The sequence below is a fragment of the Perognathus longimembris genome, chromosome 11 (assembly GCF_023159225.1).
Source record: "Perognathus longimembris pacificus isolate PPM17 chromosome 11, ASM2315922v1, whole genome shotgun sequence".
Classification (NCBI taxonomy): Eukaryota; Metazoa; Chordata; class Mammalia; order Rodentia; family Heteromyidae; genus Perognathus; species Perognathus longimembris.
In genome coordinates this window covers 22,611,848-22,629,132 of record NC_063171.1, presented here as the reverse complement: position 1 = coordinate 22,629,132, position 17,285 = coordinate 22,611,848, and the positions used below count along the sequence as shown (strand labels likewise).

The following is a 17,285-nucleotide window of genomic DNA, read 5'->3' as shown; positions in this document are numbered from 1 at the left end:
AAACAAACAAATAAATAAATGAGTCTTACAGACTTTACTACCCCAGTTGGCTTCAAACCATGATCCTCAGATATCAGCCTCCTGAGTAGCTAGGATTAGAGGCATGAGCTATTGGCACCTGACTGGAAACAGGGTTTTTGTTATTTTTGCTTTTAGGTTATTTTTCTTTTGGGGAGGGCAGAAAGGTGGGGTGCAGAAATAGTGGAAGGATGAACAAATGCAGTGATGGTATTTACTATGCACTATGTGGACAATGAACCATGTAACTTGTAGGCAGGGATGGGAGTGGGAAACTAGGGGAAAGTAAAGGAAGGGTGACAGTTCCAAAAAGAATTGTGCTCATTATCTAACTTATGAAATGGACCCCTCTCTACAACACCTTAATAATAAAACTATATTAAAATATTTTATATACTATATCCTTGATTGATATTGTTTTCAGTTTATTTACCTTCTGGCTTTATTTCCCTCAAAGCTTTGTCCATGCTAAGCAAATGTTCTACCATTGAAAACTATTTCACCACTTTTTACTTCTCCTTTTTGTTTTGCCAGTCCTGGAGCTTGAACTCAGGGCCTGGGCACTGTCCCTGAGCTTCTTTTTGCTCATGGCTACCACTCTACTACTTGAGGCACAGTGCCACTTCTAACTTTTTCTCTTTATGTGGTACTGAGGAATCAAACCCAGGGCTTCATGAATGCTAGGCAAGCACTCTACCACTAAGCTACCTTCCCAGCCCCACTTTTTACTTTCTAAGCATGGTTTTCTACTAGTTCTTAGGACATATTTGTAGTGACTGCTTTCAAGTGTTTGTCTATTAAACCCATCACCTGGACCCTTCACAGGCAGTTTCTGTTGCCTATTGTTCCTACCCTATCACACTTTACTGTTTCTTTTCATGTCCCATAGTTCTTTGTTAAAAAGTATTTAATACTGGGCTGGGAATATGACCTAGTGGCAAGAGTGCTTGCTTTGTATACATGAAGCCCTGGGTTCAATTCCCCAGCACCACATATATACAGAAAATTGCCAGAAGTGGTGCTGTGGCTCAAGTGGCAGAGTGCTAGCCTTGAGCAAAATAAGCCAGGGACAGTGCTCAGGGCCTGAGTCTAAGCCCGAGGACTGGCCAAAAAAAAAAAAAGTATTTAATACTAACTTTCCATACAAATCCTTTTACCTTTTCTGGGATTTTATTTATCTTAAAGTATGTCTTTTTTTTTTTTTGCCAGTCCTGGAGCTTGGACTCAGGGCCTGAGCACTATCCCTGGCTTCTTTTTGCTCAAGGCTAGTGCTCTGTCACTTGAGCCACAGTGCCACTTCTGGCCATTTTCTGTATATGTGGTGCTGGGAATTGAACCCAGGATTTTATGTATACGAGGCAAGCACTCTTGCCACTAGGCCATATTCCCAGCCCTTAAATAAGTATAGCTAAAACTTTTTTTTTTTTTTTTTTGCCAGTTGGGAGGCTTGAATTCTGGGCCTGGATGCTGTCCCTGAGCTCTTTTTGTTCAAGGCTAGCACTCTACCACTTAAAACCACAGTGCCACTTCTGGCTTTTTCTGTGACTAATTAGAGATGAGTGTCTCACTGACTTTCTTGCATGGTCTGGCTTTGAACAGTGATCCTCAGATCACAGCCTTGTGAGTAGCAGCTAGGATTACAGGTGTGAGCCTCAAGAAAGCATTATTTATTTATTTATTTATTTATAAAAGTCCTGGAGCTTGGACTCAGGGCCTGAGCACTATCCCTAGATTTCTTTCTTTCTTTCTTTCTTTCTTTCTTTTTTTTTTTGTTCAAGGCTAGCACTCTGCCACTTGAGCCACAGCGCCACTTGTGGCTTTTTCTATATGTGGTACTGGGGAATCAAACCCAGGGCTTTCTGTATACGAAGCGAGCACTATACCACTAGGCCATATTCCCAGCCCAACATTTTATTTTTTATCAAAGGTAGTTGTTGCAGCTTTCCCTGCAATGTGAGGCTTTCATTGTCCCTTCCTGTAGAACTGTGCTGAGATGAGGTTTCAGTAGAGCTCTGTGCCTTCTCCTGATTGTTCTGCTGAGCCAAATTGCCTTTTCTTTTCTTTTTTTATAGGTCCTGGGGCTTGAACTCATGGACTTGGTGCTGTCTCTGAGCTTCTCTGGCTCAAGACTAGTGATCTACCACTTAAGCTACAGTACCACCTCCAGCTTTTTCTGAGTAGTTTATTGTAGATAAGAGCCTCACAGACTTTCTTGCCTAGGCTGGCTTTGAACTGTGATCCTCAGATCTTAGCCTCCTAAATAGTTAGGCTTACAGGTATGAACCATTAGCACCAGGCATTATGCGTTAACGTTCAAGATGACTGAATCACTGAATGGGATATAATTATGTCAGACTTACAGGGCCTTATACCTTCAATTGGTTTTATGAACTCATTTTTTAAAAAATTTCATTTATTTATTGTACTCCTATGGTTTAAAATCAGGGTCTTGTATGATAGGCAGGTACTCTACCACTTACGGCATGCCCTCAGCTTTCTTCTATTTTTTTTTTCCACCTTATATTTTTCAGATAGGCTCTCTTTCATTTCTCCCAGGCTGGCTTTGGTCTGCAATTCTCCTATCTCACACCTCTGGCAGAGCTGGAATTACAGGTGTATGTCACTAGGTCCACCCTTGTTTTAGATAGGTTTTAGTTTACATTAGTAATACAGAGGAGGATTTCACTATCATATTTCAACACGTTTATAGTATGTTCCAATCAATCTCATTGTTGCATGTTTTTTTTTTTTTTTTGCCAATCCTGGACCTTGGACTCGGGGCCTGAGCACTGTCCCTGGCTTCTTTTTGCTCAAGGCTATCACTCTGCCACTTGAGCCACAGCACCACTTCTGGCCATTTTCCGTATACGTGGTACAGGGGAATCGAACCCAGGGTTTCATGTATAGGAGGCAAGCACTCTTGCCACTAGGCCATATCCCCAGCCCACTGTTGCATGGTTTTTGAGACAAGGTCTCATTATGTAGTCCCAGTGGACTGAAACTCTGTTACCCAGGGTGGTCTTGAACTCTTGATCTTCCTGCCTCAACCTGTTACTTCCATCTATATTCTATCACACCCAGTTCACTAATTTTGTCAGTGCATTTATCAGGAGATACACAGGTATCATGCTTCAGGAATACACAAACAAGACAGGATTCCAGTTCCCCAGGTTCTCAGGAACACTCCAGTTCAAGTTCTCTATACCAGTTTACACTCTTCTGTTTCCCATATGCCTGAGTACCAGTGGGATGAGAAGAAGACTTATTTCCTGTGTGGCATCATTAAGGAAGAAAGTGAGATATTTGTGTTTTAAAATCTGACTTAGTTCCTCTTCAGTGTCCCTTTTAGTCTCCCTGTTAGAACATGGAGCCTTCTGGAAGTGGGGCTCAGAGTTCAGGCTCCACCATTCTTTACTTCTTTGCACCAAAATGTAGGTGTATCTCTGAGGAAAGTACTAGGTAGCTTTAATCTTAGTACTTTTCTGTATTTGATTTTATTTTCTGCAAGAAGTGCATATAGACATAATCAGAAAAAAAGCTATTTTATTATCAAGATAAAGCAAAGCTTGGTTGATTCTTGTCTTATCTGTAAAATAAAACTAAAAACCGGATGCTTCAGGTTTCAGTCAGGGAAGTAATAAACTTTTAATTAGTATGAAGCTCCTTCTCTAGGATATATTTTCTTTGACTTCAGTTGTAATTAACTCTATCCACCAGCCTTCTAGTAATAAATCCTGAACACATCCTTAACCTTCATAGCCAAATATGATCTGTCAGCTGTCACTTTAAATATCTCTCAAGTTTCCTCCCCACCCCACTTCTTTCTGTCCTCCTTGGTTATTGCCTGAGTTTAAATATTTGTCATGTGTCACCTCTATTACCACATCCCCCTTCCAATTAATGTATCCACCTCCAGTATGGTCTCCTAAATGATGACTCCCTCCTACTTAACTTCCTTCCCTGGCTCCCCACTGTCTAAGAGAGTCTGAATCAGAATGTATCATACTCTTAGCACTTTAACAATACTCAACTTGGTGCATCTTTTCTACATCTTGTCTTTTGGCCTTTGATTTTGTTCTTCCTTTGCAATGTTTCTCCCTATCCTGCCAACTAAGCTACTAGGTTCAGAGTTAGCCTTCCTCCATTTCTCTCCTTTCTCTTCTAGTAGTCACTTGTGATAAACGCTCCACATGAAAATAACCAGGGTCTGTATGTAAAGCTTTGAAAGGATTAATTCATTTAATATAAACTATGGTCCTACTGGTTAGCTACTTTTTTATTTTTTATTTTGGAAGGGCTGGGGCTTGAGCTCAGGGCTTCACACTTTCTTGGGTAGGTGCTCTACCACTTGATCATGCCTACTGTCTGCCAGGTGATAGGCATTTTTTACATATATATTTTTTAGCATTGACCTAAATCCTGACCCCAGGATTGAACACGAGATTTTTCAGGACAGTGGTGAGAAGCACATGGATTCTTGTCAGAGACTTTTGGACTCTCTCTGATCATATCATATGCTACTCACCTTTGCAATAAATCATATGGCTATCATCTCAATTGCTCAAGGTAAATGTCCTATGTTTACCTTGTGTACTAATTTTCTTCCCACTTGCACCTCGGGGAAGTGTCCACATGTTAGGTCTAAGCTTAGGTCACCTCAGAAAATACTGTATAGCATTGTTCTTACAAAACAATTGTATCAAAGTTATCTCCTAAAACTCTCTGTTCCTTTTCTTCAGTTATGAAACACCAAGAAGGCTTTTAGTGATTTGTTTGTGCCATTATTTCACATCTTATTCTAAGGAATGCTTTCTTAACACTTGTCAACCCTGCAATTATCTTTTCTACTTATTATTTCCCTCTCCCATTTTGTCACTTTTCTCCTGTAGAGGCTACTGTTTGACTCACTGCTATACCCCTAGCACCAAAACCACTATGTGTGTACGTGTGGTACTTTTGTGAGGTAAATGCCTCTACTACTTGAGCCATTCTCCTAGCCACTTTTTGCAATGGCTATTTTTGAAGTAGGGTCCCACTTTACATGTTATGTCACTGGGGATGACAGACCCAAGTAACTGGGCCCATTGTGCTTCCTCTATAGCTGGGATAGGTACCTGTCACTACCTAGCAGGTGGCTGAGATAGAACTCCTGAAACCTTTTGCGGGGGAGGCTAGGCTGGAATTTACATTCCCCTAATCTCTTTCCAGCTAGGATCACAGGCTTGAACCACCAAACTTGAACTCCCACATGACTTTTTTTTTTTTTAACTGAAACAAGGAAAAGGCAAGTTTCTTCTTTGGTGTGTTTATGAGAAGCCATAAGAGTCCCAGCACAAACAAACCCTTGTGTTCCTCTTGCTCATTGGCTGGTGGGAGGGAGAGAGGTGAGGCATAAAAGCAGTTGGGATCTTCTAGACCCTTTTGCCAGACAGTTGACAAAAGCAGCAATGTAACTGACACAGAAGAGGCAAACGGGGATAAGTCTGCCAATGATAGACAGTGCCAGCTCAACTGAATGTCAAGTCCACTCTTGTTGGGGTGAACAGAACTGTCTGCTTGGTGAAGTTTACATATCCACTTAAAAAAAATTTATGTTACTGGGATTTGAACTCAGGGGCAGTCACTCTTCCTTACCTTTTTTATTCAAGTCCCTGGCTGGCTTTGAAATCAGATCTCAGTCTCCTGAATAGCTAGGATTATAGGAGTGAGACACCAATAGCCCAAAATCCTCATGGCTAAAAGGTCTACAATAGCAGTTATTTCCAGTAAACCTGAGCCATTTCTTCAGAGCATTCTGATCTGGACAGGAAGGGCCAACCCATCAGATCAGGGATGGAGTGACCAACCTGACCAGGTTAGCTGACAATGGTTCGCACTCATGGTGTGACAGTGGAATCTTGCTTCTCAGAACTCTCCCTCACCTATCTTTACCCTTAATTCACTGACACCTTTGCCTTCGTGAAATCTAAGCCGTTTCACTGATCTAATCTATGCCCTAAATCTTTCTGCGTCATTTTTCTTTGAGTATTAAGTACCAGAGACTTTTTATTTAATGTATGTGTGCCTGTCCTGGGGCTTGAACTCAGGGTCTGGTCTCCTGAGTTTCTTGCTCAAGGCTAGTGCTTTACCACTGAGCCACAGCTCCATTTCTGTCTTTCTGTTCATTGAAGGTCTTTCCTGCTCCAGCTAGCTTCGAACCTCGATCCTCAGGTCTCAGCCTCCTGAGTGAAGCTCTGGCGGCTGGCTCCAAGAACCCTAAATTGAAATGACTAGATCGCCCCAGCGTTTCCCGTGATTCACTTCGATCCCCCCTCACCTAGTTCCCACGCTGCTCAAGGTCAAAGTCAAGTACGGTTTACAGACCACAAGGCGAGTTACGACCCAAGTTTTCTGCCACGGCCTCAATTTTGTTCCTCCACGGTGGGTGTCGGCCGCCCCGACCACTCCCCCAGAAACGGGCTTTAGGAGTCTACAGAAGCAGCGGTCCAGGCAGGCGGCCTTTTCGGACTTGCGGGAAGTTGTCCTGTCTGCGTCACAGCCCGTCGAGGTGGGGGTGGAGAGCAAGGCCGGTGTGCGGTGTCAGGAGCTGCCCGAGCGCAGAATCCGCTTCACCCGCCGCCCGGGCCACCGCCGGCCAGGGGCTCCGGGTACCCGTGCGGCCGGGAAGGGGCGTGGAGATGGGCGGGGCCTGGCGCCCGCGGACCACCAATGGAATCCCGAGCCCGAGGGCCGGGCACGTGACGCCGCCGGGCGGGCTGAGAGGCTGGGGGCGGAGGGCGGGGGAGTCGGCTGCTTTATCTTCCTCCTCGGCGGGCGCTGCTGGCGTTTTGGGCCCTAGGCGTTGGGACTTCGTTCGGGAGCTGACCCTCCTGCGGGCCGCGCAGTGGCCGCCCTCTTTGTCCGTCTTCCACAGCGGGTCACCGGCCGGCCGCAGGTAACACGGTGCTCTCTCTCTTCCTTCTTTCAAGTCTGGATCTCCCCCCTCCATCCCCTCCTCCCTCAGCCCGGGGGGAAGGGGAGCGTGGAAACTATGCTGGCCTGGCCTGGTCCTTGGCTGAGCTGCGGAGACGTGGCCCGCAGCCGGGGGAAGGGGAGGCCCCACCGGGTCCCAAGGGCGGGAAAGTTATCCCCAGGCATCCAGCTTACTGGCAGCCTGTTAAACCTTGGGCGCTCCTTTGGTGTCCCCTAAATCCAGTGACATCTGTCAGGCTGGCACTGGAGGAAGTTATGGGTTGCGAGGCAGTTTATTCTTTACAAAGTTAAACAGCGGCACAAATGTACACAGGAAGTCAGCTTTTGTTGACTTAGGGGGAAAGAAAGTGTGGGAAGGGACGGCTGGGCACTATAAGACATCAAAATCTACTTGCTCTCTGGGTGCCCGAACCCTAAATCAAGCTCAGGATTTGTTTTAAAATATTTGTACTCTTTAACTTTCTATCTTTGACTTTAAATGTCAACAACAATGTAGTTTAAGGGTTTTGTAAATGTAGGACCTATTTGTGAGGAAACAACTAAATTTCGTTGCCCCTGCTTATTTATACCCCTTAAGTTCATCTGTTGCTTCAATATTTGTGGCTACCACTTGTTTAAACCACTTTTTTTTCTTCTCAGAGTCTTGGTCCTCTTAATGCAGAATTCAACTTGGGAGAATTGTTTGGTCTTGCTTACCTTAAGCTGGGCTGCATCTGACTCCCTTGCTAAGGAAGCCTTTGCTGGGGTGGCCTGGGAGTGGTTTTGGGAAGAGTGGGAAGAGTCACCCCGGAGAGGAGGAGAGATGCACACAAGTCTCGCACATCACGTGGTTGGAAGCTCATAAAGGTTTCACATTGTCTTTGGGATCAAGATCAGAATGAAGAGTGAGCTCACTCTTCCTCTGTCTCCAGTCACTCAAGGCTTTTTCCTTCAGGCTGTCTAGGCTCAAGGCTACCCTTGTTTTTTATAATCCTTGGCTCCCTCCTACAGACTCCTCTTATCTTCTGGCCTTTATTTCCCCCTCAACTTCTCACTCTTTCAGCACCCCTAAGACATTGGTCATAGATATCACTTCCTTTGGAAACAGTTATCACTAGCCTCCCCAGCATGCTGCCATCAGTTAATAGTTGTAATGAATTGTGCTGGTTAAGGAGATCTAGTAAATTTCATGAAAATTGAGCTAGTCATCTACTCAGGATCTGGCCCAGAAAACTGCCTGCTCCCTGGGATTTGTTGATTTTGGAACTTGCCATCTTGGGTAAATGGTTGTATTAACCATACAGTTGTAAATGCATTTGTCCTGCCCATCAGTTATGCTGACACTGTGACTTAGTCTGTCTATAAAAGCAGTAGAGTTATAATTGGGGTCAATCTTTTTTGGGAGAATTTGTTTTCTACAGTTGTTTCTCTTGTCTGTCAGGGAATCCCAGGATCATATAGCAAAGTTCTTCCCTGAAATAGACACTCAATATTTATTTACATACAGTTATAGACCTTTATGAAACATGGTTCATTTCGCAAACTAATTCTTTTTACTTGCTTTCTGAAAATCAGTTCGATAGCACAGAACAGGATATATCTAATGCATAAATTGGCTCCTTAAATTTTTGTCATCCAGCCAGTCAACTTTACGTTACATATTGGGGAGATACTTACTGCCACTCACTGGCTGTTTGATTGAACAAGGTTCTTAGCATTTATGAATCTCTTGCATTATTGAAAATAGAGTGGGCATCGTAAAGTGTAGAGCACTATGGTAGTACCCAGCACTGTACATGGTGCTGGTTTGGTAAACTCTAGTTTCTGGTTCCTTCACTGCTTGAGCTCTTAAGAGACTAGTTTCATGATTGCTTTTCACTCATTTTGCAATTTACACCAATATATTTGTCCTTCTTCCTGAAACTGACTGTATGTAGAGTTAAGTAAGGCATAGCTATTGTGAAATATCTATCTCTGTCCCGTGTGTGTGTGTATGTGTGTATGTGTATGTGCACGCACGTGTTCCACTTGAATGTTTTATGGTGTTGACTCTAGATAACCTGTCTCACATCCTTTTCCTTCTAGCATTGCTTGTTTCTGGTTCTACCACCACCCCTTCCTGGTTTTTCTATAATTTCTTCTATGCCTTTCCTTTTTACTTAGTTCTTTGCAAGCCCCTGGATATTGGGAGGATTATTGGTCTATTTACAAAATGCAATAGTAATACCTAAGGCATAGTTGTTACAGAAGAGTTATGTAAATGTCAGTTTGATTATTTCCTAGGTAACCTTTCCCAGAAGACTGCTGAATTCACTTCCTTGGAGTTCTTAGCTTCCAGTTCACTGCTGAATCCCAGATCTCTATCTTCAGCCCTGATGTGCATATTCAGCTGTTCATAGCCACTTAGCTAGCCTACAGGCACATAATAGTTGATCTGCTTCCCTTTTTCTTCCACCTATAATTACATAGCATAATCACACACCCTTAGCTTCTGTCAGTGAGTTAACAAACTCACTTGGGATCTCCATGGAGCCAGCTGGATATCTTAGACTCTTGAGGTTAATATTTGTACGTTTATCTCATTTCCTTTATCTTTTTCCTCTTCATTTATTATTTTAGTAAATATATGTCAAATGAGCTTTACTTCAGGCCTTGGTTTATGTGTGAACACATGTTGTCTTTGTCAATCTTGTCTTCTCTAACACTTCTCCCACTTTAGTTCTGAGTTAATTTTCTGAAAGATAAATACTGAGTCACTTTCTGATTAAAAATCTCTGTTGGGTTCTTTTAGTTTATTTTTCCCCTTTCAATGTAGTAGATCAAACTCAAGGCCTCACATGCACCATTGAGCTAAACTAGCCGCTGACTTCACCTTTTGAAAAGCCCTATTATGGTGGTGTACTTGGAAGAAAAGTAAAAGAAGGGGGAAAAAGGGAAGGGAGACCAGTTAGGAGGCATCTCAAGTGGTTTACACTCTAATAAAAGTGGCAGTTGTAAGTCAGAGATTAGAACTATATGTATTTTGAAGGTAATGTAAAATAGACTTGCTGTTGGGTCAGATGAGAGTAGTACCTAATCAAAGGTAGTTCCTAAGTTAATAGAAGTTGGGCAAAAAAATGTTTGCTGAAATGGAGGAGACAGGAAACTAGAATTGGAAGTATGTCAGTATTTTAGTTTTTGCCATGTTGGAGAAGTCTATGAAATATCTACATAGAAATGTTAAGTAGGCTGATGAACGTACTTACAGAAGTCTGACTCAGGTGGTGGGAAAGTTAACAGTACAGTCTAGACAGAGGAAGGTGTGACTGATTTAAGAACAGCTTGTGGGAGGCAAGAAGGAGTTGTAGCTTGGAGCCAGGGCATTGTATGCATCTGTGTGCATGGATGTTGAAATGAAAGAAATGTGGAAGAGTTAGTGGCAGAAGGAACAAGGGGATTGAGTGTGGTATTCTGATCCTCAGTGAATGATGAGAGTGATAGCAGATCTACATACGGAGGACAAAGACAGATGTCAAGTATAATTAGCTAGCTGACCTAGAAGTCATAGAAAATATGGGAGCATACTACGTAACTCCCATTCCAGTCCCTGTTTTAATGGGATGGCAAGACTGCTCTACCTCACATAGGATAATGACCTATGTTAGCACTTCATTTAACATTAACTGTAGTCTGAACATATATACACACATATAGTTACAGTGTATATACCTGCATCAGCCTTCTAGTGCTGGGTTTGCTGGGTTTGTATGTGTGCTGGTATTGGGGATTGATTTGAACTCAGGGTCTGGACTCTGACCCTTAGCTTTTTGGCTCAAGGCTAGTGCTCTGCCACTTGAGTTGTAGCTCCATGTCTGTTTTTTTTTTTTTGGTGGTTAATTGGAGATAAAAGTCTCATGGACTTTCCCACTTGGGCTGGGTTCAAACAAGGGTTCTCAAATCTCAGCCTCCTGCATACTGGGATTACAGGCATGAGCTGTAATCACCTGGCTTCAGTTTGAAATTTTGACTTTGCAGCAAATGAAGTAGTTTGCCCTGCTGGTATCTAGTTTGGTTAAGGGGATGGATGTATCCAGGTTCTCTTGTAAGTAGTGGTTAAAAAGATTGGTCAGCCTGGATCTCACACCTGGATAATGTGTGATCTGCACACTCACACCTGGATAATGTGTGATCTGCACACTGTTCCTTTGCTTGTTCTCTGTGTGAACAGTGCTCTGTTTTCTGCACTGGGGCCAAACTGATCTTCTGCCTAGAAGAGGAACAATTTAGCTGAAGATCACTCCATTTCCTGAATAAACAACCCTATATAATTAGTTGGCATGCACAGAGGAAGAGCTCAATTCAGACTTCATTTTAGAGTGTACATGATAGGAAGACTTGGTTAAAATTGAAGTGAACTGTTTCAAGTGGTGGATCTCTTTCTTAAATATCGGTATATATGACAATAAAATTAGTTTGTTTTGACTGCATTTGAGAAGCATATAATTATATCATTTGATTTATGCTTATCTACTACATCTAAAATCGAACACTAGAAGAAGTTGAATTGTAATTTACCTTTGACCTTCATTTAACATATAAGAGATAAAGTAGATATGTAGCTATTGTTACTTAGTTTTTCTTTTTGAAAGTGCTATTCAGAGTTGAACTTATACTTGTGCTTCTTAGTCAAGCATGATGACTATGAAACCCTTTTTAGATTTAGTTTTTTTCCTTTTAAACAGGGTCTTGGGTTCTTTGCCTAGGCCAGCCTTGGACCAAGACCCTTACATACTTCTAACATAGCTAGGATTACATTTCCAGCTTTTTTGTTGAGGTGTGGTTTTGCTAACTTTTCACCTAGACTAGCTTTGAACTGAAGTCCTCCTAATCTAATCTGTCTCCTGAGAAGCTGAGATTACAGTCCTGAGGTACTGTACCAGGCCTTTATGTAGTTAATTTTTCTTTTTTTGTGGTGGTACTGGAGTTTGAACTGAGGGCTTCAGTCTTGATAGGCAGAGGCTCTACCACTTGAGCTAGTTTTCTTTTTTAAACTTGATTATTAAGAGTAAAACACTTTCACTTTAGTGTGTAGCTTCCCCCTCTCCCCTGTGATAACCCTGTACAGTATTTTTTTTTTTTCCATTTGTTAGACCTTCATCTAGACTGAGTGATTGCAGGGTATATCAAAGGGCATGGTGGCATGGCAGAGCAAGGACTTAAACCTCTTCAGCCATGGTATTCTGATATTTTCCCACTGTATAACAGTTCTCATTTCCTATGAACAGGGCCAACAATGACCATACACACAATAATATTAAGAAGAAATAAACTTTTTTAGCCTCACTTCTGAAATAAGCTGCTGTGTCAATGTAATTATGAATGTACACTTCACCCCTTCACTGCATATTTATGCTTGTGCCCCCTCCTGTTTTTTTTTTACTCATACTAGGGCTTGAACTCAGGACCTGGAAGCTATACCTTAGCTGTTTTTTTTTGTTTTTGTTTTTGTTTTTGTTTTTTTGCTTAAGACTGGTGCTTTACCACTTACGGGTTTTGGTATTAATTGGAGCTAAGAATTTTAGCGTCTTTCCTCCCCACGCTGGATTCAAACTTATTATCCTCACTTCTCAGTCCCAGGTCTCAGTCTCCTGAGTAGCTAGGATTAAGATATGAGCCACTAGTACCTAGCAACATTTTTATTTAACAAAATAAGGATAAAGGCCTCATGGATTTTCCTGCCTGGGCTGGCTTTGAACCTTGGTCCTCAGACTTTAGCCTCCTGAGAAGCTAGGATTACAAGCATGAGCCACTGATGCCTGGCAGTTCTTAATGTTTTTGATCCAGTTTGAGTTTATTTTTGAACAATGTGAGAGATAGGATTTAGTTTCAGTCACAGCACTGTTTTCTGAAGAGGCTTTTTTCTAATCTATTTGGTGTCTTTGACAAGAATCTTATGGCAGTACCTGTTTGAGCTTATTTCTGGATCTTCAGTTCATATATCTGTTGTGGTGCCAGCACCTTGATGGTTTGTTGCTGTGGCTCTAATAAATAGTTTGAAGTCAGTTACTATGATATCTCCAGCGGTGGCTCTAATATATAGTTTGAAGTCAGTTACTATGATATTTCCAGGATTACTCTACAAGGGTCTTTGACACTAGCTAAGTATTTCAGAGGGGCTACTTTTTACTATTTGTTAAGAATACCTTGTACCTAGAAAATGCTTAAATGTGACTAAAGTCAAACCAAAGGGAGAAGGAAAGAAACATCTTTTTACTTTAAAACATGGTGGTAGGTGCAATTAAGTTTGGGGCTTAGTTCATGCTTTTAGTTTCTAAACTTTTAAATTAAGAATTTTGTGGTAGTGGCTATCAGATATGCTAGGCAAGTACTCCACCACTGAACTACATCTGCATTCCTATTTTAAGATTAATTGATATATAATTGTACATATTAATAATGCATAGTGACATTACCATATATGTATACAATGTATAAGGATCAAATCAGGACAATACATTGATCATCTCAAATGTATGTCACTTTTTGTTGAGAACATTTGGAATCTTCTGGCTGTTGAAAGCTTTTTGCATCTTTCCTAGGCATTTCCACGGTGGGTGAAGAGAGAAGATGGTTTTAAGAAACAGAGTGACAAAGCCCAGTGAAATCCCTGAGAAAGATGGAGACCAGAGAAACCTTACGAAGGAATCCCTAGAGACACTCAGAAATGGTGAAGTGCTTCATTTATTGAGGATGGGGGCAGTACTAGGGATTGTATTTGATCTTGCGCTCTTACTTGGCTTTTTCACTCACGTCTGTACTCTACCATTTGTGCCACACTTTTAGCTTTTTTGCTGGTTAATCGAAGGTAGTGCTTTTCTACCCAGGCTGGTTTCTACCTGCCATCCTCCTGAGGAAATAGGATTATAAGGCACCTGCCATTAAAACAAATTTTTTTAGATGAATTAATGAAACAGAGAACAAATTTTGTGATTTAAATTAGGTTCCCATCTCTTACTGTAAATGAATACTGATGGTTTTATATCTCTGGTAACAAAGAAATTAGAAAGGAAGCCCTTGTTATTTAGTTCAGTGAATATTTGTGCAAAGTGACCACTATGTTTTAGTCATTTTGCTTTCATTCTGCCACGTAACCTAAACTATTCATTGAACAGTCCTGTTAGATGTTATAACTACAGAACGGAACAATACAGATGTATTTATTTGCATTTGTGAATGATAAAACACAGTCACTTGGGATGTAACTCAGTAGTATAGCATTTGGCCAGCATGTGTGAAAGAAAGTTTGAATCTCAGCACTGGAAAAAAAAATTACACATTTAATTTGATTATTGCAAACAAATGTAATACTCATAATAGAATTGATCTCAGAATAGATATAAGTAAATTCTACCATAATTACCAGGGTACATAAATTCTGTATTGAGCTATAAATCTTTGTTTTTTTTGGCCAGTCCTGGAGCTTGGACTCAGGGCCTGAGCACTGTCCCTGGCTTCTTTTTGCTCAAGGATAGCACTCTGCCACTTGAGCCACAGCGACACTTCTGGCCATTTTCTATATACGTGGTGCTGAAGAATCGAACCTAGGACTTCATGTAGATGAGGCAAGCAGTCTTGCCACTAGGCCATATTCCCAGCCCTGAGCTATAAATCTTAAGAAGAGATAAGAGAGTTTTATTTGGCGGTACTGGAGATTGAATTTAGAGCCTTAATAAACTGGCAAAGCAGGCACCACTTGAGTCATATCCCCAGCACTGTTTTGCATTGTTATTCTGTAGGTAGGGTCTTGGTTTATTCAGGGGCTAACCCGGGCTGTGATCTTCCTACTTGTGCTTCCCCATATTGCTGGTGATCAGGCATACAACCACTGTGCCCAGACATTGAGTTTGATGAAATCTCATTTTTTATGCCTTGACTGGCCTTAAACCTTGATCCCTTGATTTCTGCCTCCCAAGCAGCCAGTTTACAGGCTTGAGCCACCATGTCTGGTGCTTTATTAGATCTCACATCTACCTTTGCTTAGTGCACAAAGAGAATGACATAATGCTTGTTAAGGTCAAGGCTTACATAAAAATAATAGCCTTGTAAATGTAGTCTATGTCATCTATTGCATCAAGTTATTATTTTTGCAATGACATTTCTGTAGATTTGATTTCAGTAGGGATTTGAAATCTGAGCTTTGTTTGGTTAACAAATAGAGGTGGAACTTTTGGAGGCAGGTTGTCCTTGGTATCCTGAGGCTTCTTCTCATAAAGAAACCTTGTTTTGCTTTTGCTTTTCCTATAGTAATTGTAAGTATCAGGAGGTGGAGCTCATCAGGAATATAAATGCTTAAGGTAGACCATGAAATTTACTGACAGCCCTTTTGCCTGCCCATTTTTAAATTGGATTATATCGCTGTCTGATTATAGGAGTGCTTTATGTATTCTAGATGTTAAGTCCTCATCAAGTAAATGAATTTGAAAATATTTTATTCAGTTCTTTAAAGCTCTTTTTCATTCTGTTGATTATACCCTTTGTATAGAAGTTTTAAAATTTGATATAGTCCCATTTGCCTTTATTTCATTGTATATGAATTTAGTGTCATATATAAGAAATTATTGCGAAAATATACATCATGTAGCCTCCCCCTTATATTATCCTCTAGGGGTTTTATAATTTAGGTCTTTGCTCCATTTTGAGTCAGTATTTATATATAAGTTAGAGTTCAACTTCATTGTTTTGAATATGGCTGTCTGCGTCACTTTTAGGAGCATTATTATTGATGGTAGGATGAAAAATGCCTTGCCTCCCAAAGATACACATATCCTAAGACCTAGAATGTATGAGAAATACTTTATATGAAAAATACAAGGAAGAAAGAATCTTTGTGGATAAAATTTAAGTTCAGGATCCTTGTGGTACTGCTTAGTTTGTTCAGGCTGCTGTAACAAAATACCATAAAATGGGTAACTTACAAACACAGAAATATGGAGCAAAAGACTCAGGGACAGTACCTAGGACCAGAGTTCAAGACACAGGACTGGCAAAGAAAAAAAGAAAAAGTTGTTCTGGAACTAAACATTCTTTGGTTAGGGCACTGTCAGTGTCTCATGAGATCTTGCTTCCTCATAATCACCACATTCTTTTTTTTTTTTGATACCCGAATTGGAGTTTGTTACTGTTATTATTATTTTTTATTACTAGCACCATGCCCACAGAAGTCGCCACAGGCAAGCCTCACGTCCCTAGGCTGCTGTGACCTTGGTGCCATAGCCTACACCCACCTCTGAAAGCCAGTGGGAGCCAGGGGAACAGTGCATTGACTTCTCCTCCTTCAGTCTCCAGTTGTGTTCCTTCCTGGCCATTTGCTCTCTGCTTCTACGACACTACTGGTTTCTCTGCTTCATTGCCGCCAACAGGGATCTGAACTGAGGTTTGAACTCAGAGCCTTGCACTTTTGCTTGGCTTCGTCCACTCTTGGCTGTCATTCTCCCACTTGAGCCATAGCTTCACTTCCAACTTTTTGGTGGTTAATTGGAGATGAGTCTCATGAACTTTTCTGTAAGGGCTGACTTTGGACCATGATCCTCAGATCTCAGCCTCCTGAGTAGCTAGGGTTATAGATGTTAGCCAGGCTAAGTATTTTTCAAATCTTAAGATCTACTTACCTTAGGTGGATTGTAAATTTCATCTTTAAACATTCAAGAGAAGCCATGCAGGTCCTTCCTTCAACATTTTATGTATGTCACATATCTAATTTCACCATGCACAATTTTTCCACAAAGGAAGTTGAACACAATTTAGCTAAGTAGTTGGCTACTCTATAATAATATGGATCTCTCTTTCCCTCCAATTTGCAATAACAGCCTTTGCTTCCCTCTGTGTCAATCCAGTCAGGCAAGCATCTGATCTGTATATAAGGTAGGGTACTACCAGGTTTGTTAGTGACAGTGTTGGTGTGTGAATAAGATTCTGAAACAGAAAGCAATCCTTTAGTATGAAAAGGAGTAAGTGAATTTTAGTAAACTAATAGCATAGACCTAGATGTATTCTTAAAGGTGAGATGGTTGGATCAAAGTGTTTTTGAATTTAAATTTTAGATGTTACTAACTTTTCTTCCAAAAATGTTAACATTAATTTATACTTCTGTGTGTCCCATTTTCCTACTTCCTTGGCAATAAAGCTTACGACTTAAAACAAAATTGAGTAGGGGCTGGGAATATGGCCTAGTGGCAAGAGCGCTTGCCTCCTACACATGAAGCTCTGGGTTCGATTCCCCAGCACCACATATATGGAAAATGGCCAGAGGGGGCGCTGTGGCTCAGGTGGCAGAGTGC

At 41.3% G+C, this 17,285-nt stretch overlaps 1 protein-coding gene across 1 annotated transcript in view; it reads left to right on the top strand.

Moving 5' to 3' along the window:
* Nucleotides 1-6,803: 6,803 nt before the first annotated feature.
* Soat1 (sterol O-acyltransferase 1) overlaps nucleotides 6,804-17,285 on the top strand; it is a 56,368-nt gene continuing 45,886 nt past the window's right edge. Inside the window, exons 1-2 of the mRNA XM_048357321.1 lie at nucleotides 6,804-6,952; nucleotides 13,548-13,675. Of these exons, the coding sequence (XP_048213278.1) occupies nucleotides 13,576-13,675 (100 nt within the window). The 5' untranslated portion in view covers nucleotides 6,804-6,952; nucleotides 13,548-13,575. The remainder of the gene's footprint in view (nucleotides 6,953-13,547; nucleotides 13,676-17,285) is intronic.